Source organism: Erpetoichthys calabaricus, chromosome 3 (genome assembly GCF_900747795.2).
Source record: "Erpetoichthys calabaricus chromosome 3, fErpCal1.3, whole genome shotgun sequence".
Lineage (NCBI taxonomy): Eukaryota > Metazoa > Chordata > Cladistia > Polypteriformes > Polypteridae > Erpetoichthys > Erpetoichthys calabaricus.
Genome location: NC_041396.2, coordinates 124758277 through 124780260, shown reverse-complemented (window position 1 = coordinate 124780260; position 21984 = coordinate 124758277). Strand labels below are relative to the sequence as shown.

At 39.8% G+C, this 21984-nt stretch overlaps 1 protein-coding gene across 1 annotated transcript in view; it reads right to left on the bottom strand.

The window, feature by feature from the left end:
• elp3 (elongator acetyltransferase complex subunit 3) overlaps positions 1–21984 on the bottom strand; it is a 435450-nt gene that overhangs the window by 205650 nt on the left and 207816 nt on the right. Inside the window, exon 9 of the mRNA XM_051924270.1 lies at positions 862–988. Coding sequence (XP_051780230.1) covers positions 862–988 — 127 coding nt within the window. The remainder of the gene's footprint in view (positions 1–861; positions 989–21984) is intronic.

The following is a 21984-nucleotide window of genomic DNA, read 5'->3' as shown; positions in this document are numbered from 1 at the left end:
GGAAGAGAGGTGAAAAAGAGAGTGCAGGCAGGGTGAAATGGGTGGAGAAGAGTGTCAGGAGTAATTTGTGAAAGACGGGTATCAGCAAGTGTGAAAGGGAAGGTCTACAGGACGGTAGTTAAACCAGCTATGTTATATGGGTTGGAGACGGTGGCACTGACCAGAAAGCAGGAGACAGAGCTGGAGGTAGCAGAGTTAAAGATGCTAAGATTTGCACTGGGTGTGACGAGGATGAATGGGATTAGAAATGAGTACATTAGAGGGTCAGCTCAAGTTGGATGGTTGGGAGACAAAGTCAGAGAGGTGAGATTGCGTTGGTTTGGACATGTACAGAGGAGAGATGCAGGGTATATTGAGAGGAGGACGCTAAGGATAGATCTGCCAGGGAAGAGGAAAAGAGGAAGGCCTAAAAGAAGGTTTATGGATGTGGTGAGAGAGGACATGCAGGTGATGGGTGTAACAGAGCAAGATGCAGGGGACAGAAAGATATGGAAGAAGATGATCTGCTGTGGCAACCCCTAATGGGAGCAGCCGAAAGATAAAGAAGAATAAACAATATAATTTATATTTTACATAAAACATAAGCTTTAAGCAGAATAATGAAATAAAACCAATACAGATTTTACCAATGAGTTCAGTCTATTAATAAATAAGCAAAGAGGGTCATCATTGTCATGTGCTCAGAGTACAGTGAAATTTTATACCGTTAATGTGCTAATCAATATACAATGTATTGCAATAAATGGGTAATTTTGCAAAAGATTAAAAGAAATGTTAAACAAATGCCAAGCATTAGTGGTTACTTCAAAGATCTATTGTTATATACTTAGAAGAATAAAGACAAAAAAATACAGTACTCACAATGAATTGTTCTATGTCTCTTTCTAGTCCCACATTGGGTAGATCTGGCATCATATGAGCGACCACTTTAAAGCCAGCATCCTTAGCCAGATGGAAGGATTCACAAACAGCCTTTACTGTGTGACCCCTGGCAGAAAATAAAGCACAGGAAAGAAAAAAATAATTAATGTTTCAGCATTTTCTAAAGCCCCTTACAGGGATTCTTTTATTTCTTAAAAGGTTTAACCCTAGAATCCCTGAAGGCTAAAAAAAAAAAAAAAACTCATAATCCCAGGCCACCTTAAATTCCTTCACACCTCTCCAACAGCGTCATTTGTTTTGTGGTCATCGCTGCTCTTGTGAAAAGAATGGAGATAAACGGCATCAACTCAGAGAGGAAGAGGCAAGTTTGTTGTACCACATGAATGTCACTGAGAGAATAAAACTGAATAATAAAGTGCTAACAGACAAAATTTACACCGGGTGTTATAGACTCGAATCAAATATATGTTTTTATTATATTATAGTAAAAATAATAATAGCAGCTCACTACTCAAAATACGGAACGCCAGGACTCGAACCGCCAACCTTTTGGTTATAAGGCAGCAGTTCTTATCACTGCACCATCCAAGAATACGTTTTAAGTTTCTGTCAATTGACATTTGATCTTGGGTTTGTAACTCACTGACAGCAACATGTAAATTGAATGATTTTTTTTCTTTACTTTGGTTATATTCTTGAATAAAAGCACACGTTTATTTGATATTTGGACTAAAGTCTTCACATATTATACATGTCACGTCATTATTAGTATAACATGGAAAAAATTTCTGCTTTAGGTATGTGTTCAGCATTTCTTGCCTCGCATTTAAAGTTAAGAACATAGAAAAGTACAAGTCTTTTGTTAGTCGACTTAACTTGTGGAAATACACTACACTTACAGCTGAAACACATGCACAGAAATACGTTATTAAATATATAATTAATTTAAATACTTTTTAATCAGTTTTCAAAAGTTATTTTTTAGGACAGTACAGATATTTGTTACTAACTTAAATACAGGAAGATATCCTAGGTTCAATAATTCATTTGATTTCACTAAGTATTGCCAAATTTACAAAGTTGTTTTAGTTAGCAGTGTCTGTATGAAAGCAAAAGTCATGGAAAATGAATCATATATTGGTCTTTTGAAATTCTTTCAAAAGTGACATTACACTTAATTTCCGAAGATGCAGTTCACTCCTACATTCAATAGTAAAGCTGTCATTTTGGTACCATATGCTAAACTGACTGTGCAAATGTGTGTGACTTTTTATAATTTATGCATATTCTGTAATGGTATTGTTTAAGCATACAATATGTACTTGGATTCTACTTTTATCTATTAATTATGTGCAATCTGCTTTAATTGTGCCATTTCTCCTTGGATAAATAAAATATCGAATAATAATAATAATAATGCCTGAGTTAGTGGGAGATTCCACAGTGCTTAAAAAATAAACATACAGTACATACATATATAAATAAAACATTTCACTGCCAGTGGTAGACAGAATTACCATATTAATTTAATAGAATTGAAAATTAACAATTTAAAGGATTACCATTGGACATAACCTGGAACCTTATGCTGTAGTAGTCCGGTGCTGCTAAGATTCACATTGTTGAAAAGACAGTGATTTATTTCTTTTTTTGTTGGAGATATCAGGGATGCACCCAGCCTTGGCCCAACCCGCACACACTCACAAGCAGAGATTCAAAAATAAATGAATAAATAAATAATATATTAAATGAAAACCCAACACGAAACAACAACAATCAGAGAAACCTTCCCCGATACAGTTGTATGTAACATAACAATGAACAGCAACAATAAACACAACAACGTTCTTATACAGTTCAATACAGGTGAAATAGTATGATGTGAAGAGGAGAATCCCGAGAACAGCTTCTGTAAAAAATGAATGAAATGAAAATGAGTCCTACCGGTAGTCCTGAGCGGCAAGGGGTGAGATTTCTCGGAGCGTTCCTTTTGAAGACGCACAACGATAAATCCACCACTATACACATGACAGGCAGGCACAAAACAGTCTATTGATCCTAACAGGAAACGAACCAGGGCACAATTGACTTATTAGACGACACATTGGACAGGATACACAAAAACACCGATCTCCTTTTGCTCTGTCAGGACCCCCTTTAAAACTTTCCCACTGGCCTCTTTTGTCCCCAGCAGCCCCTACTTTCATTCCAGTCATCCTATGTGGGTAATATCCCCCTTGGGCTGCTGGGAAAAGGAGTTCTTCCCACGGTAGCACTGCTACAATGTATAAATGGTGTTTACACTCTCACTTCGAGATGTATAAAATTAAACTAAAACGCACATTTTCAGGGTGGCCTCACACCATGCGTACACACATTTCTACTTGGTTTTGCAAATGGGTAGCATCCAGAGTCAAAGCAGTGCTACTGTTTGTGTTGTTTCCCTTTCTTTTTCAGCTTTATGTCCATGATGTGGGCTTTATCAAATACATCAGAATTAATTGCATATCATTTACAAATTTAATTCACTAAATTGTAATCATTCTGTAACAATATAATGGTGCACAGAATGGCCAAACTATTCCAACTACCTTAGTTGCTTTAGCGTTGCTAGAAGACATCACAAATGGAAGAATTATAAAAGATAGTGCATATTTACAGATGATGTTGACTTGCTTCTATGTTAATTTAGATTTCCAAGAGCTGTTGTTTTTCCTGCATAAGGTAAAGTCATCCCTGATGGAGGATCGCAGGAATGTCAGGTAGATGGGTCCTTTCATTGGATTGGCTGGCCCGGCGCAGTCTCAGCTGTGCAATGGTTAATAGGGAGAGGCAGCTTGATGGCTGAGGTCTCCAGGACTCTAAACAAATCCAAATCATATTATGTGATATCATCTACTGCAGGCATGTCAAACTCATTACCATTGGTGGGCCATACGTGCGTCAGCGGGCCGTACTGTAACAAATACTATTATACAAAGTTACTGTAGCTTTCTTTCCAATACTGAAAACTTTAAAAAATGCAACACTTAAAGTTTAAAGAAAAGCAATTTATTTCCATGCAGTCTCCATACAACAGTGTAGAATTAGAGTCTTAACCTCTTAGCTAGGTCCTTATTATATTACTAGGCTCACCTGCCTTTTAAGGCGACTGACTTTTATCCTCAATTTGTGTGTGCTCCATGTGTACATCAGGCATGTAAGTGTAGGGAATGAGAACATCAAAGTGCCCATTCATAACATCTCCCAAAAACCTAAGTTTTTTATCCCCTCGAGTGCTTGTCCAAACTTGGAGTGTAGAACTCCATAATAATATACTTGAAACTCATAGAGGAACAACTCTCCAGCTGCCATTAGCTCAGAAATGGTACCATAAGTTTGAGACTTTGACATTTCAGTGAGATACTGAAGCTCATTTGTATAAGAGATTTCTGACGGCATCATTGTAAATGGCTGAAACCTTGATCAATTACTTAAAACATGTCGTACAATGTTTGCCCGAATCTGTACCGCTAAAGACGGAGTTTCATGCACTAAATAAGCTATAGATGAGAATAAGCAAGCACCATCTCCCCTGATATTTACTACGCGGTGAGGCATTTGTACTCCATCAACATTAATTATTTCCAGAGACATAATTTTGTCTATTTTTCCAGCACATCGCACACAAAAGCAAGGGAACGATGGGAGCACCAGAACTCTGCTCACATCGCGTCGCTTCGTACCGCAAGCCGCAAGTAGTAAGTCTGTGATAAGCGGAATACCGCTACGCTTTGCACTCACGGGACGGAAGGACAATCCTGACCGCTTTTATATAGTGTCTTGATGATTGATATTCATTATATTATATTCATTGCTTATATAGGAGCCTTACAGTGTGAGATTTATTTCTTTTGTTCCGACACTTGGCATCTCTTGTTAGTAATCAGTTTGTCAATATCAGGCTTGAAATCTTGTGCAGCTGCAACTTTAATGAGGGATGAAAGGTGCTTGACGGTAAGTCTTGAGTGATGTGGGGTTTTGGTAGCTTTCATTAACAAAAACAATTGCTCACAAAGGTAAGTGCTTCTGAACATTGACAGTACTCTCGATGCCAACTTACGGATCTGCACATACGAGGGTGGCAGGTAAGCATACAAGCCTGGCACACCAACTTCGTTGTATTTTGCCTTCAGAATAGAATCTGACTGCAGTTCAATCAATTCCATTTGGATATTCTCAGGTGCATTCTTAACGTTGTAAGAGAACAGCGCAATGCCTGTTTGTGTGAACTGAAATCACGAAAATGCTCACTAAATTTATTGCTCAGTAATTCAAGTTGGAAAACAAATCCTCAAAAAATCAAATTTTACTTTACTAAGTTTACTTCAAAGTTTATATTGTAAAATAAGCCATATGCAAAAAGCCACCTGACCTACAATAATTTTACAAACTCAAAATCACAAAAATATGTTAATAAACAACTCACCAACTTCTCGCGTCCACTTCAGATCTTCAGCTGTAGTCTGCACTAACTGTTCGTTACAATACTAGCACAAAATTACATGAAACTAGAGCAAAAAAACGTGAAAATATGCGGGCTATTACTACTCGTGATGGTCAGTTCTACCTAGTGGCCAGTCTCAGCAGCCCAGTCACAGTAGTGTAGCCTTAGCAGGGGCGGCTCTAGGCTTGTGGCGGCCCTGGGCAGAGAAAGAATCGGTGGCCCCTTCATCTGGCAATGTCAATACGGTATCTTATGCACGGCGGATGGCCACATCCATTGCGGACACTGCATAGCCGCCTCGTGCTCATGACACGCTTCTATATGCGCGTGTCCGTAACTTGAAAACCAAGTGGCGGCCCATGATATTCTCATTACGGCAAAACATTATAATACTACATATAGCTTACTGCTCCGACTCTGGTGACATTTGTAAATACAGCGTACTAATTAACAAAAAACACAATGTTTTTCGGCCACATTGCCGTCAGCTGTGTTGTTATTTTCTCTTTCTGTTTTATATACAATATATATTGGCGTGGCGGCCCCTGGGATTTGGCGGCACTGTGCAGGTGCACAGTTTGCACATGCCTAAGGCCACCCCTGCTGCAGCCTAGCACTTCAGTTGTGACGTCGCGACTCATTAACTTTGGTCAAGGCTCGTGGCTATACTAGCAGATGACGTTTCCGGTACCGTAATGCCATGGGAAAATGAGCTTTTGTCAGAAGGCAGAAGTAAGAAAAGTCAATAAGTAACACTGAAGATGCAGAATGATTCAATCACAAACGATAGTAATCATTTTGTATAAGTTGAGTGCTAACTAGGATCTGTCATGTGGGCCGCACATACCTGATCTACTGTTAAATTCTGCTCCGTACTTGTAATATTTTTATTTTTATACTGTATTGAGGATTACTTGTGTTCTGTTCTGTGTACTGTATTGGATTGAACACCCTTCTTTTTGACACCCACTGCACAGCCAACCTACCTGGAAGGGGGTCTCTCTTTGAACTGCCTTTCCCAAGGTTTCTTCCATATTTTTTCCCTACAAGGGTTTTTTTGGGAGATTTTCTGGGGGCTGGGGGGCTGTCAAGTAGTGAGAAAAGCGCTATATAAATGCAAAGAATTATTATTATTATTATTATTAAGAGGCAGGGCCTGTGGCATTGTGGCACTTCTTGTGTGATGTTGGGCTATACAAAAATAAATTGTATTGTATTCTCTTGGAGCTGCGTGCTATTAGAATACTAGGATGTATATTTGATATCATTTCAATGATGAAATGCATTAAAGTATGTACAGTACATTACATTTTACAAATAAATTGTTAACTTTATTTAAATAAGTGGAAGCCCTGCTGCCTTACAGTAAGGGGGCCACGTCCTGAATGTCCTGTTTCTGGAGTTTGTATGTTTTCCTGGTGGGTTTCCTCCACGTGCTTTGGTTTCCATTCAAAGCATGCAGGGGCTTTAGTGATGCTAAATTTACGGTACTAATGCATGTGTGTGCTCCTATTTACCCTGCAATGACCTGGCACCCCATCCAGGGATTGTTCCTGCCTCATGGCCTATGTTTGCTGGGACTGGCGTGATCCTGGATGAATGGATGGAATAACTAAACATACAGTGGGTTCGGAAAGTATTCAGACCCCCTTCAATTTTTCACTCTTTGTTATATTGCAGCCATTTGCTAAAATCATTTAAATTAATTTTTTTCCTCATTAATGTACACACAGGACCCCATAGACAGACAAAAAAAAGAATTTTTGAAATTGTTGCAGATTTATTAAAAAAGAAAAACTGAAATATCACATGGTCCTAAGTATTCAGACCCTTTGCTCAGTATTTAGTAGAAGCACCCTTTTGAGCTAATACAGCCATGAGTCTTCTTGGGAAAGATGCAACAAGTTTTTCACACCTGGGTTTGGGGATCCTCTGCCATTCCTCCTTGCAGATCCTCTCCAGTTCTGTCAGGTTGGATGGTAAACGTTGGTGGACAGCCATTTTTAGGTCTCTCCAGAGATGCTCAATTGGGTTTAAGTCAGGGCTCTGGCTGGGCCATTCAAGAACAGTCACAGAGTTGTTGTGAAGCCACTCCTTCGTTATTTTAGCTGTGTGCTTAGGGTCATTGTCTTGTTGGAAGGTAAACCTTCGGCACAGTCTGAGGTCCTTAGCACTCTGGAGAAGGTTTTTGTCCAGGATATCCCTGTACTTGGCCGCATTCATCTTTCCCTCGATTGCAACCAGTCGTCCTGTCCCTGCAGCTGAAAAACACCCCCACAGCATGATGCTGCCACCGCCATGCTTCACTGTGGGGACTGTATTGGACAAGTGATGAGCAGTGCCTGGTTGTCTCCACACATACCGCTTAGAATTAAGGCCAAAAAGTTCTATCTTGGTCTCATCAGACCAGAGAATCTTATTTCTCACCATCTCAGAGTCCTTTAGGTGTCTTTTAGCAAACTCCATGCGGGCTGTCATGTGTCTTGCACTGAGGAGAGGCTTCCGACAGGCCACTCTGCCATAAAGCCCTGACTGGTGGAGGGCTGCAGTGATGGTTGACTTTCTACAACTTTCTCCCATCTCCTGACTGCATCTCTGAAGCTCAGCCAAAGTGATCTTTGGGTTCTTCTTTACTTCTCTCACCAAGGCTCTTCTCCCCCGGTAGCTCATCTTGGCCGGACGCCCAGCTCTAGGAAGGGTTCTGGTCGTCCCAAACGTCTTCCATTTAAGGATTATGGAGGCCACTGTACTCTTGGGAACCTTAAGTGCAGCAGAAATTTTTTTGTAACCTTGGCCAGATCTGTGCCTTGCCACAATTCTGTATCTGAGCTCTTCAGGCAGTTCCTTTGACCTCATGATTCTCATTTGCTCTGACATGCATTGTGAGCTGTAAGGTCTTATATAGACTGGTGTGTGGCTTTCCTAATCAAGTCCAATCAGTATAATCAAACACAGCTGGACTCAAATGAAGGTGATCTCAAGGATGATCAGAACAAATGGAAAGCACCTGAGTTAAATAAATGAGTGTCACAGCAAAGGTTCTGAATACTTAGGACGATGTGATATTTCAGTTTTTCTTTTTTAATAAATCTGCAACAATTTCAAAAATTCTTTTTTTTGTCTGTCAATATGGGGTGTTGTGTGTACATTAATGAGGAAACAAATAATTTAAATGATTTTAGCAAATGGCTGCAATATAACAAAGAGTTAAAAATTGAAGGGGGTCTGAATACTTTCCGTACCCACTGTATATAATGAAGATTTTTCAATGCTCCTTAAACGTTTTGAAGAATCAGTGTTTTAAGCTTACAGCTGGTTTTACACTTATTACAGACACTTATTGTGTTGTGATCGGTTAAGTGGAGAAAGAAAATGGAGGGACAGGAATTGGGGGTTGGTATATTGGACAGACACAGTACTGCTGCAATACATTATTCTGTCCAGGGTCGCACTCATCTCAGCAAGCATCATGTGCAAGGTAGGAACAATCCCTGTATGGGGTGGAAGCTCATTGCTACTGCTGTGCCACCATGGCCCCACATGCTTAACACATACTTTGATGTATTTCTTAGTATTCTACAATGTTCAGAGAGCTGTAATTTCATGAATGTAATGTATTCTGTGTGGCGATCACTGCCTGCATGCTCCTGTCGGTTTAAGAGAAAGCCCATTTAAAAAGCACATAGTGATTAATGACGGGTTTTAGGAACACTTAGAATACACAGCTTTTAATGTGCTAGTTTAGTTACAATGGGGTTTGAGAAACTCTAGTAAATTAAACATCTATTTTAAGATTAAGTTTATTACGGTATACTTTGATGACAAAATAAACAATATTAAAGTGGAAATTTCGAGATCAAAGTCGACATTTTGACTATAATCTTGACACATATCTTTTTTATCCCCCAAGACAGTGGGCTGCGACTTGCCTTTTTGTGTCAACTTTGATATTTGACCACTTTCTTTTTATTTCAGGCACAGTGCAACCTTCTGAACTTGAACATTTGAATGCTTCCGCCAAGCTGTACCACTCCATTCATTTCATTTTGTTGTTTATAACACTGCTAAAGCCACCAAATAGTACGTTTTTCTTAGCCTCCACTTCACTGAGCATTACCTCCATTACGCAATCGCTTAAATTCTTTTTATTTACATGTGCTTTTGCCATTGTCTTTATCAAAACACTGAACAGAAGGGATTATTTATATTGATTTGCATATTCAATTAGGCAAAATTCTGGGAGGAGTCGGAAGTGGGGCTATAGATGCATGCATGTGAGTTTAAATTCATGTTGATCAGGATTTATAAAGGGGACGTCCGTAGGACTTTGCTTACGCACAGTATTATGCATGTCTATATTTTGTGCTTAGGCATATTTCTAGTTTTGTCCGTACGCCATCTTTTAGTGTGAATTCTTCGCAAGGTCTTATACATGAGGCCCCTGGAGAATCAGGCACATACTGAATGTTATTAACAATTATTAACAATTTGGCACAAGCAATTTTAGGATGTTGCAGAGTAAGTACATCCTAATTTTAATAATTGGAAATATTCCAAAGACATAAAAGGGGTGAATTTGGTATCTTGCATAGACATGCCTTTCTCACCATTTTTTTTTTTTATTTTGCTTTTTTTGTCTGCTATCCCCAGTCATCTGACCTTATCATCAGACTTTAAAAATGATGTGTATCAATTTATTTTTGTATGCTTATTTTTCTTTCCTTGTAACTACAACCCCAATTCCAATGAAGTTGGGATGTTGTGTAAAACGTAAATAAAAACAGAATACAATGATTTGCAAATCCTTTTCAACCTATATTCAATTGAACACACTACAAAGAAAAGATATCGAATGTTCAAACTGATAAAACTTTATTGTTGTTTTGCAAATCTTCACTCATTTTGAATTTGAAGCCTGCAACACGTTCCAAAAAAGCTGGGACAGGGGCATGTTTACCACTGTGTTATATCACCTTTCCTTTTAACAAAACTCAATAAGCGTTTGGGAACTGAGGACACTAATTATTGAAGCTGTGTAGGTGGAATTCTTTCCCATTCTTGCTTAATGTACAACTTCAGTTGCTCAACAGTCTTGGGTCTCCGTTGTCGTATTTTGCGCTTCATAATGCGCCACACATTTTCAATGGGAGACAGGTCTGGACTGCAGGCAGGCCAGTCTAGTACCCGCACTCTTTTACTACAAAGCCACGCAGTTGTAACACATGCAGAATGTGGCTTCGCATTGTCCTGCTGAAATAAGCAGGGACATCCCTGAAAAAGACATTGCTTGGATGGCAGCATATGTTGCTCCTAAACCTGTATGTACCTTTCAGCATTAATGGTACCTTCACAGATGTGCAAGTTACTCATGCCATGGGCACTAACACACCCCCATACCATCACAGATGCTGGCTTTTGAACTTTGCGCTGATAAGAATCCGGATGGTCCTTTTCCTCTTTGGCCTGGAGGACACGACGTCCATGATTTCCAAAAACAATTTGAAATGTGGACTCGTCAGACCACAGCACACTTTTCCACTTTGCGTCAGTCCATCTCAGATGAGCTCGGGCCCAGAGAAGCCGGCGGCGTTTCTGGGTGTTGTTGATATATGGCTTTCGCTTTGCATGGTAGAGGTTTAACTTACTCTTGTAGATGTAGCGATGAACTGTGTTAAATGACAATGGTTTTCTTAAGTATTCCTGAGCCCACGTGGTAATATCCTTTACAGAATGATGTCGGTTTTTAATGCAGTGCTGCCTGAGGGATCGAAGGTCATGGGCATCCAGTGTTGGTATTCGGCCTTGCCGCTTACGTGCAGAGATTTCTACAGATTCTCTGAATCTTTTGATGATTTTATGGACAGTAGATGATGATATCCCTAGATTCATTGCAATTGTACGTTAAGAAACGTTTTTTTTTATATATATTTTATTTATTAATTTTTATTGTAATCATTCCATATAAATAGATCAACTTATAACCAAACAAAATTGAAGACAAATCAAACCCCACCCCTGAGAAGGAGAGCTAAGCCAAAGGAGAATTGCTTAGGGCTTTTTAATAAGGCAACAATAAATAAAAGGGAGAAATAAATATATAGGTAAATAAGAGATGGAGGAGGGAATTAAATGCGGTAATAGTTATTTCTCTTATTCTAAAATAATATTGATTAGATCCTGCCAGGTTTTGAAAAAATTTTGTACAGATCCTCTAACTGAGAATTTGATTTTTTCCAATTTCAAATAATATAAAACATCAGTTTCTCACTGACTTATCAGAGGAGAGTTAGGATTCTTCCAATTTAACAGAATAAGTCTGCGTGCCAAAAGTGTAGTGAATGCAATCACAGTTTGCTTGTCCTTCTCCACTTCAAGTTCATCTGGAAGAACACCGAACACAGCTGTTAATGGGTTAGGAGGAATTGTGATACCAAGGCTGTCTGAAAGGCACTTAAAAATTTTGGTCCAAAATGATGTTAGTTTGGTGCAGGCCCAGAACATGTGACCCAGTGAGGCAGGAACTTGGTTGCAGCGTTCGCAGGTTGGATCTTGCCCTGGAAGCGAGACAGATGGGCTCGATATATCATTTTTAGTTGAATAATTCTATGCTTTGCGCATATGGAGCTCGAGTGAATTCTCTGCTTTGCTACCTTCCACTCCTTTTCTGATATATTGATTAAGAGATCTTCTTCCCAATATCCTCTTGGATCTTTGAAAGGTAGGGACTCTAATAGGATTTTATATAATGCGGAAATGGTGTTTAATTCCTCGAAATTGAGCAGTATTTTTTCCAGCATTGTGGAGGGTGTGAGGTGGGGGAAATCGGGCAATTTCTGTTTAACAAAATTTCTAATTTGAAGATAGTGAAAGAAATGTGTAGCTGGGTGGTTGAAATTTGAACGTAATTGTTCAAAAGATGCAAATATGTTGTCTATTTAAAGATCCCTGAGCATTTTAATCCCAAAACTTTTCCAGGTATTAAAAACTGGATATGTTTGCGAGGGTTGAAAGAGGTGGTTCTGTTGCAGAGGTGCCATAGATAAAAGATTTTCCATCTTAAAATGCTTTCTAAGTTGGTTCCATATTCTGAGTGAGTAAAGCCCAATTGGGTTATTAGTATATTTGCGATAACTTGCATTTATTGGAGAGCAGAGCAGGGAGTATAAAGTACTACTACAGGATTTTACTTCTATTGCGGACCAAGCCTGGGTATGTTCATTTATTTGTGTCCAGGTTTTTATAGCTTGTATGTTTGCTACCCAGTAATAAAACTGAAAATTAGGTAAAGCCATGCCACCTTCTGCCTGAGGTCTTTGTAGGGTCGCTCTTCGGATACGTGGGTGTTTTGAGTTCCAAATGAATGAGGTTATTGTTTAAACTGTTTAAAAAACGATTTACTGATATATATTGGAATGTTTTGAAATAAAAAAAAGAAGTTTAGAAAGGATATTCATCTTAACAATGTTAATTCTTCCGGCTAGAGTGAGATGAAGGGTTGACCATCTATGCAAGTCTTGCTTAATTTTTCCATACAGACGGCAAAATTTTGTTGATAAAGAGCTTTATGTTTACTTGTGATATTTACTCCTAGGTATTTAAACTGATCTGCTATGGTAAAAGGTAGGGTGTCCAATCTAATATTATATGGTTGTGAATTCACTGGAAAGAGTATACTTTTATTCAGATTAATTTTAAGACCAGCTATCTTTTGAAATTATGTTAGTGCTGTTAAAACTGCAGGGACAGTGTTTTCTGGGTCTGATATATATAAAACCATATCACCTGCATATAGAGAAATTTTCTGTTCCAGTCCTTCTCTGAAAATCCTCTTTATCTGATAAGAATTTCGGCAGTGAACCGCCAGTGGTTCAATGGCGATTGCAAACAGCAGTGGCGACAAGGGACATCCTTGTCTGGTACCACGTTCTAGCTTAAAGTAGTCTGAGCAAATGTTATTAATACAAACTGAGGCTTCTGGATTGGTATACAGTAGTTTGATCCATGCACAAATATTCGGGCCAAACCCAAATTTCTCCAATGCAGTGAAAAGGTAGTTCCATTCAATCATATCAAATGCTTTTTCTGCGTCTAATGATAGTAATATCTCTGGGGTGTTTGATTTTGCTGGTGAATATATAACATTAAATAAGTGTCGGAGATTGGAAGATAGATGTCGGCCTTAAATAAATCCAGTTTGATCCTGTGATATTACCGAGGGCAGCACTTTCTCCATCCTTCTAGCTAGAATTTTTGAGAGTATCTTAACATCATTATTCAGGAGTGAAATTGGTCTGTATGATGCACATTGTAACAAGTCCTTATTTTGTTAAGGAAAGACAGTGATTAATGCTTGACTAAATGTTTGAGGTAGTATTTGGTTGTCTCTAGCTTCTGTAAATGTTGCCAATAAGAGGGGAGCTAGCTGATTGGAGAATTTCTTATAAAATTCTATGGGGTAACCATCAGGGCCTGCTGATTTCCCGCTTTGAAGTGACTTTATAGCATCTAGTAATTCTGTTAGTGTTAGAGGTTTATCCAGTTCCTCATCACTTAAAGCATTTATTTGTGGTGTCAGTAATGTATCCAGAAATGCATTAGATTGTGTGTTGTCTTCTTTGAGCTCAGTAGAATATATGGATTTATAATAATCTCTAAATGCGTGCATTCGTTTTCATAGTAATGATGTCTAGACTTATAAATAAGTTGTTCAGTTTGTTTAGTAGTTAAGATGTTAAGTTCTGTATGCAGGGCCTGCCTTTTCCTGTGGAGAGCTTCACTTGGACGCCTGGCTTGTTCTTCATCTATTCTAGTAATTTCGCTTCTTAGCTCTGACACTTTCTTGGTTTCTAATTTATTTCTGTGGGAAAGAAATGAAATAATCTGTCCTCTTAAGAAGGCCTTTAGAGTTTCCCAGAGTGTTCCTGCGGAAACCTCTGTGGGCGTGTTTGTCTCTAGGAAGAAGCTGATTTGTTTGGATATAAATTCTGTGCAGTTCTCGTCTGCCAACAGAAGAGGGTTAAGGCGCCATCTGCGAGGTGAGTGTGAGGGGCTTAATGATTTTAGCTCCAAGACTAGAGGGGCATGGTCGGAGATAACAATTGTGTCGTATTTGCATGACTAGCAAAATACCCGCGCTTTGCAGCGGAGAAGTAGTGTGTTAAAGAGGTTATGAAAAAAAAAGGAAACATTTTAAAAATAACGTAACATGATTGTCAATGTAATTGTGTTGTCATTGTTATGAGTGTTGCTGTGTTTTATATATATAAAATACACACACACACATATAAACATATATATACATATACACATATATATACATATCTACATATATATATATATATATATATATACATATACACATCCACATATCAACATATATATATATACACATATATACACACACACACGCTTTATGGGTGATGATTGTTTTACTCTTTTTATCTTTATTTTATTTTATTGTAGAATCAACTCCTATCTGCGCACAGCAGGGCAGCCGTGGGCGGATGCGTATGGTGTATTCACTCCATGTTATCGTGCATTGCGCTGTCAGTGGTATTTTGATAAAAGAATTTGAACAACATATAAGAAGCGTATAAATTATTAAACAGTAAAACATTAACATTTAAGAAGTAAAGTTACATTAAGTACTACTGCAGTGCCTTCGGGTATACCTCATTTTTTGTTTGCTCATTACATGCTTAAATGTATACATTTTTTGGTGCACCTACCGGAGAACACGCGACATATAACCGAGCGTGGGAGAAGCATGGATTTTAAACACGCGTTGAGTTCATCTGCTGGTCTCCCTCATGGAATAACTGGTAATGTTTGACTAAAATCTACAGCGAGTAAAACGACATTACTTCCTATTTTTTTTTTACGATCTCTGAGATGTTGCTTTTTTCGGTTCAAGGCTTCATAAGCTGTTTTATGTTGTATGGTGTACTTATCCCAAACCATCATCTTTGAATGTTGCAAGACTTTCGCCTTGTATGTAGATCGGGGTAATTACATTCATTGCATTCCTAGTCTGAATCACAATCTGATTGTATGGGTGGTTACCTGGCACTGTAGGGTTGCCACCCGTCCTTTAAAATACGGAATCGTGGCGCGTTTGAGAATGAAATTGCGCGTCCCGTTTTGAATCAATACTGGACGGGATTTATCCCGTATTTTTTTTATCATTTTTTTTTTAAAGTAGCGTCTCATGCAAATCATCCCACACGCATTTTATGAAGATGCCTCCTTTCCTACTTTTGATTGGGTAATACTTGATGTCATCGTTAGTTTGATTGGTGTTTTTAACTGTCCAGTGAGGAGGGCGTGTCTTTTAAGTACAGTCTGCAAAGTGTTGGCACTGAGATGTGGCGTCAGCACCATAGTTGAAGCCCCTAACGTTGCGGTCAGCAAGTCGGCTAACATCCGCCATGTGCCGTCTTTCAGTTGCGAGAAGCAGATCATAGAATGGTTGAAACTGTTGCCCCTAACGTTGCGCCACGGCGTGTGGTTCGTTTATACCTCGTGTCTTCTCATTAAACTTTTATCTCGTGAATATGTTATTGCAATCCGCAGCGTTTCTATAAACTTAATTTAAACTTAGGTTTTACACCGTGCTTTGTTTCCCTTATAAACATGCTTGTATGCTTAACTCGCTCCGTTCTCAATTGTTTAATTAATTTTTTGCTCTTCGCTGTTTGCGGCTGTTCCTCCATTTCCCCCTACTTCGTTCTTTTATCTCGCGAATATGTTATTGCAATCCTTAACGGGAGCGTTTCAATAAACTGATTGAAAATAGTTTTGCATTTACCTTTTTAGTAAAAGGCGAGCTTTTAAGCCTGAGAAATCACCCCGTAAATGCACACGTTTAATTGCACATGTGTTAATATGTATGCTTACACAGTATTAAAAGACAGTCAAAAATTAACGTCATTTACCTTCGTTCCCGCGTGTGACTCGTGCTGTAAATCTCTTCCTTGTTTTTAGTTCACGTGATTACGTAGGAGGCGTGATGACGCGATACGTGACTCCGCCTCCTCCATTACAGTGTATGGACAAAAAATATGTTCCAGTTATGACCATTACGCTTTGAATTTGGAAATGAAACCTGCCTAACTTTTGTAAGTAAGCTGTAAGGAATGAGCCTGCCAAATTTCAGCCTTCCACCTACACGGGAAGTTGGAGAATTAGTGATGAGTCAGTCAGTGAGTGAGTTAGTCAGTCAGTCAGTGAGGGCTTTGCCTTTTATTATTATAGATTTAATTGTAGGCAGGAAATTATTATCAATAAAAAAAACAATCAATTCTTGAGTAGCTATAATGCACTGGTGAGTAGAACGAAAATGTTATTGCGTTTGGGTTAAGAAACCTCCAGGGGTCTGAGAAGTTGTGATCATTTAAAAACTGTGTAATTGTCTTTGCAGTATTAGATGTCGTCCCCCCTGTCACAGGAGTCCTATCTAAAAGTGGATTTAAAACACAATTAAAGTCCCCAGCCATTATAATTTTATGAGTGTTCACATTGGGAATGGATGCAAATAGATTTTGCATGAATTCCTTATCATCGACATTGGGTGCATAAACATTTATCAAAATCATTTTACTGTTATATAAGTTGCCCGTGACCATCACATATCTCCCTTCAGGGTCCGATACTACATCTGATGCTACAAATGGAACTGCTCTGTGTATGAGAATTCCCACCCCTCTAGTTTTCTTTATAAAGCTAGAATGGAACATTTGGCCAGTCCAGTCTTTTTGTAGTCTGAACTGATCCTTGCTTAGTAAGTGGGTCTCCTGTAAAAATACTATTTTAGCGTTTAAGCCCGTTAGGTGAGATCATACTTTCTTTCTCTTTAATTTGTGATTCAGGCCTTTAACATTCCAGCTCACAAAGCTAACTGTCCCATCATGGAGACCTTGATTCTGAGTTTTTAATGTCATTTTATAGCCTTAACTGGTAATGAGGCAGTTTTAATCTTAGTTTCAAGATTCCCCATGAGTTATTGCATTTTAGCCTATTGTTGCATTGATACTTATAGTTATAGGGATTAGAAGAGTAGATTAGATCTGCCGAAAATATAATCATTAACAGTCTTTAAGCTTAAAATAATCTTCAGCAATTTTAAGATATTAAGATAAAAAAAAAAAGAATGAACTCTGGGAATGATTTTAAAAAGTAGTCTAGGATAAACATGGTAATTCCTAGTGTAATAGTATAATGAATAATGTAAATGTGATAGTAATGTAATAGTAGAAATATCAATAAACCCAGAGTATTATGTTAAACAGTCTACTTTAAGGTAGTTAAAAAAAAAAATCCTACTTTAATTACTTCCACACTCACGTCTATAACTCTAATTAAGACATAAACATAAAATGTCCAGATAAAGAAAAGGATGTATAATTATAATACCAGTCTCTTTAAAAGTGGATCCAAGAGAAGATAGGTCTTTCCCATGCCTTGATAGAATACGGCTCCTTATTAACTTTCAAAAGTGTGTCGGAAACAGCTTCTTTAATTCCTTTTCAGCTTCTTCCTTGCTTGGAAAAATATAATATTGATCTTGAACTTCCACTTTCAGTTTGGCGGGATACAAGAGGCTGTATTTGATATCGGCTTTCCGTAGCAACTTTTTAATGTCAAAGTAGGCTGCACGTTTTACAGCTGTTAATGGTGAGAAGTTGGGGAAAATACAAATAAGATTATTTTCAAATATAATGTCTTGAATGTGTCTGAGAAGTGCCATCACATCAAGCTTACATCGTAGTCGCTCGAAGCGGACAATAAAAGACCTAGGTTTAAAGGTACTTGACATGTATGTGTGATAAGCAGCTGCTATCTCAATGTCGATTTTAAAATCATCTCCAATTATTTTAGACAGTAATTCTACTGCAAATTTCACTGGGCTTGAGCTTTCTCGTTTCTCAGGTATACCCTCAATTCTTATATTATTTCTTCTGTACCCATCTTCCAGGGCCGCAAGTCTGTCTCCAAGTTTTTTGCATTCGGAATTCGCAGTTGTGGTTTTTTCATCGGCGTTAGACGCCAATTGTTTCGCTGTTTCAACTTGAGCCGTGAATGCCTGCTTAACGTCATCCAGCTGATCTGTAACGTCATTAATCTGGTCGGCAAGCATTTTCAGTTTGGATCTATTTTCTTCGATGTGTTCCTCTAATTTCTCCAACATGCCTTTAAAGTTCACGTCAAAACGTTTAAATAGACGCGTTTCCCGGTCTTTATTATCCTTTTTAATCTCGATGATATCCTTCTTAAGCTCATTCTTGTTATCCTTCTTAAGCTCATTTATGGCCGTAGTCATGGCGACACCCAGTGTAGCAATCATCTCTTTCAATTCGGACAGTTCGCTTCGGATTTCGTGCTCCACGAGTGGAAATGCAGCTCCTGTTACAGCAGGTGCTGCGGGCTCGTGATGAGTAGATTAGAGCACATCCTGCAGGACTTTTTCTAGTCTCGAATGATCCTCAGAAATCGGCAATCCAGCGTGACCTGTATCACTAGCACCTTCGCTCCCATTTTCACTCTCGACTGGAGACGATACAATGGAGCAGGGTGCCAGGAGATCTGCGCATTCGTCTGCCTGTTCCAGGTCAGTCTCTGAGACTGCACTCGGGCCGGATGTCTGTCCAGACTTTGAAGCAGCTTTAAGTTTCTCATGCTTGTATATTGTAGTGGAAGTTCCTTGGTCGGGTTAAATACAGGATACCTCTATATAATATGAAATACGTGGGAAAATAAAGCCGCTGCGAGTGGGTGTACAAAGGGCAGGGATGTGATCAGTGCGAGTCTATGACCCGCACTTTCTGGGTATTCCTTGTTCGTGGGGAACAATTGCAAGCCCCGGTCTCCAGCACGAATGGGATTCAACGGCCTACCCATGTCTGTCGGTGCTGAGTAGACAACACATTGATCCTTTCAGTGTAGCGCGCGTGCAGTACGGCACATCCAAGGGCATCAGAGACTTGTTAATGCTAAATCTCACGCATAATTATTTATTGATGGCTAAACACTTCTGGAAAGACACAGCTGTCTAAAAGAGGTGGGTTTGAGGATACAACAGTAAGTGAATGAAAAGATGGAACTCCGGAGAGAGCAACATGCAATTGTCCATGACTGAAGACTGGTTTTGGCAGATACAGGTGATGTCACATTAGTGTGGCGAGCACGTGGGTGTGCACATACCGACAGCATCAAAAGATGTCACCAGAAGGTTACCGTGTGTGTATTTGAGAGGCATGAGAACCTCATAATGCCCATGATCCAAAGGACCGCTAAAGAGCAGGGATATGGAGAGACGTTGGGCCGGATTGTAAACTCGAGGAGAGGCATGAAGACGTTCTTGGAAGTAAATGGTGATAGTAGCTGGAAGCATTTCGGACATTGCCACAATTTCTGCCTCACCACCATAGACTCTGGACGTATTCATGTAGTCAGTGTATTGTTGAGCAGACTGTATAACAATGCTTCTGTGACTAACAACAACGGACACCACGTCACCGAAGATATCCCAAAGTTGGCAAACAAAGCCAACAGCCATGCTGCGAAGTTTGAGAACAACAGTCTCGTCAATGACATTTTTCCAGAAAAACCCGACTGATAGAAACAAACAGTTACCTGATGCAGGAATTTGTATAACATTGAAAGAAGTGTTGTTTCCATGAAATAAATTTGAACCGGTAGCCATGGAGGGCAAATGAACAGTCAACGTGGCTCACAGCTGGATGTGGACTGTAGCACAGACCAAAGCGAGTATGTGTTTGGTGAGCTGTTGGGGACGGGCACATGAGTAAGCCGTGCCTCGAGAGCGAGGGTGGACGTGGGAGGACGTTTCGAGTTGGCGGGCGGTGCTCTGAGGTGCATTCCCTATCACGTGGGAGGAGGGTTAGAGTTTGTGGGTGGGGCTTCGTTGTTCATTTCACACGGTTTTCGATGGTGGATGCGGTTGTGTGTCATAACCGGAAAGAATAATGAAAAGTCAATGTGGCTCAGAGGTGAATGTGGACTGTAGTCCAGACGAAAGCGACTTACGGGGTGGTTGGTGAGTTGTTGCGTCCGGGCCCATGAGCAGGCAATGTGAATGCCTGGAGAGTGAGGGTGGACGCGGGCTGGGGAATAAGAAGTGTTGGTGGGCGGGGAAACCTTTTTACGTGTTCCTGCAGGACCATCTAAGACGATGCATGTTTGTCACGGATGCGAATCGCTGTATGTAGCGTGTAAAACAGTTTGCGATGGTGGACGCGGTCGTGCGTTGTAACAGAAAAGTCAACGTGGCTTAGAGGTGCATGTGGACTGTAGCACAGTCGAATATGAATGACGCCGTGTTTTGTGAGTCGTCGCGTCAGAGTTGGTGGGCGTGGCTCCGTTCTGCGTGCGCCATGGGTGTCTTACTCGCTGGTGGCTTAGTGAATTATATATATAGATTTAAATACAAATAGTAACAGCAGTGTTAAAAAGAAGTATATCCATCAAGAAGTTACCCAACTATAAGTTAACTAGTCAGGTCAGGTTAGGTTGGGGAGCATGCACTGGTACAGCACATTTCCGTACTCACCACATAATGAAACAGCTCAGGATCCCGGTTGGCAACCCCCTAGGCAGACATGAAGTCCAGTCCCACACTCTGGAAACGACCATCTATCTGCCATAGCCAAGTGTTACATGGGAATCCTCTTGGCCTGGTCTAGCCGCTCGGGTCCTCAACAAGGAGGACCCTGCGAGCCGGATCACCCTCGCAGAATTGTGACATATGGCCGTTGTGCCGTAACTGATGCTCCCTCACAATGCAGGTAATGTGCCTCATTTAGGACTCAAAGTCATTCCACACAAAGTCAAACCAGTAGTACCCAAGGATTGTCCGAAGAGAAAAGGTACTGAAGGAGTCCAATCTTCATCTCTGGTCACTGGATAATGTCCATTTCTTCCAACCATATAATGAAACAAGAAGCACCATGACTCTAAAGACTTGGACCTTCGTCCTTTTGTATAGATAGCGGAAGTGCTACACATCCTTTTCCAGAAACCTCATAACCCACCAAATGCTCTCCCATTCCTTCATTGTGTTATTTTTAAAGTACAGTAATCCCTCGATATATCTCGCTTCGACTTTCGCGGCTTCACTCTATCGCGGATTTTATATGTAAGCATATCTAAATATATAACGCGGATTTTTCGCTGTTTCGCGTTTTTTTGCAGACAATGGGTCTTTTTACTTCTGGTACTTGCTTCCTCAGTTGGTTTGCCCAGTTGATTTCATACAAGAGATGCTATTGGCGGATGGCTGAGAAGCTACCCAATCAGAGCACGCGGTTAAGTTCCTGTGTGCTGCTGACTGGCTCAGCGACGGAGTGCTGCATTAACCAGGAAGTCACATCTCACTCGTTCTGCATTAACGTGCTCCTGCTCCTGCTACTGCTTCAGGGGCCGTGTCCAAGCGCCAACAGAAGATGCAAATGATTGCAGAAAAGGTAAAAGTTTTGGATATGTTGAAGGAAGGGAACAGCTACACCGCTGCAGGACACCATTACAGCATCAATGAGTCCACGATTCTTTTTATTTAAAAAGGAGGAAAAGCATATAAGATCTACGGCCGCAGTGTCCTT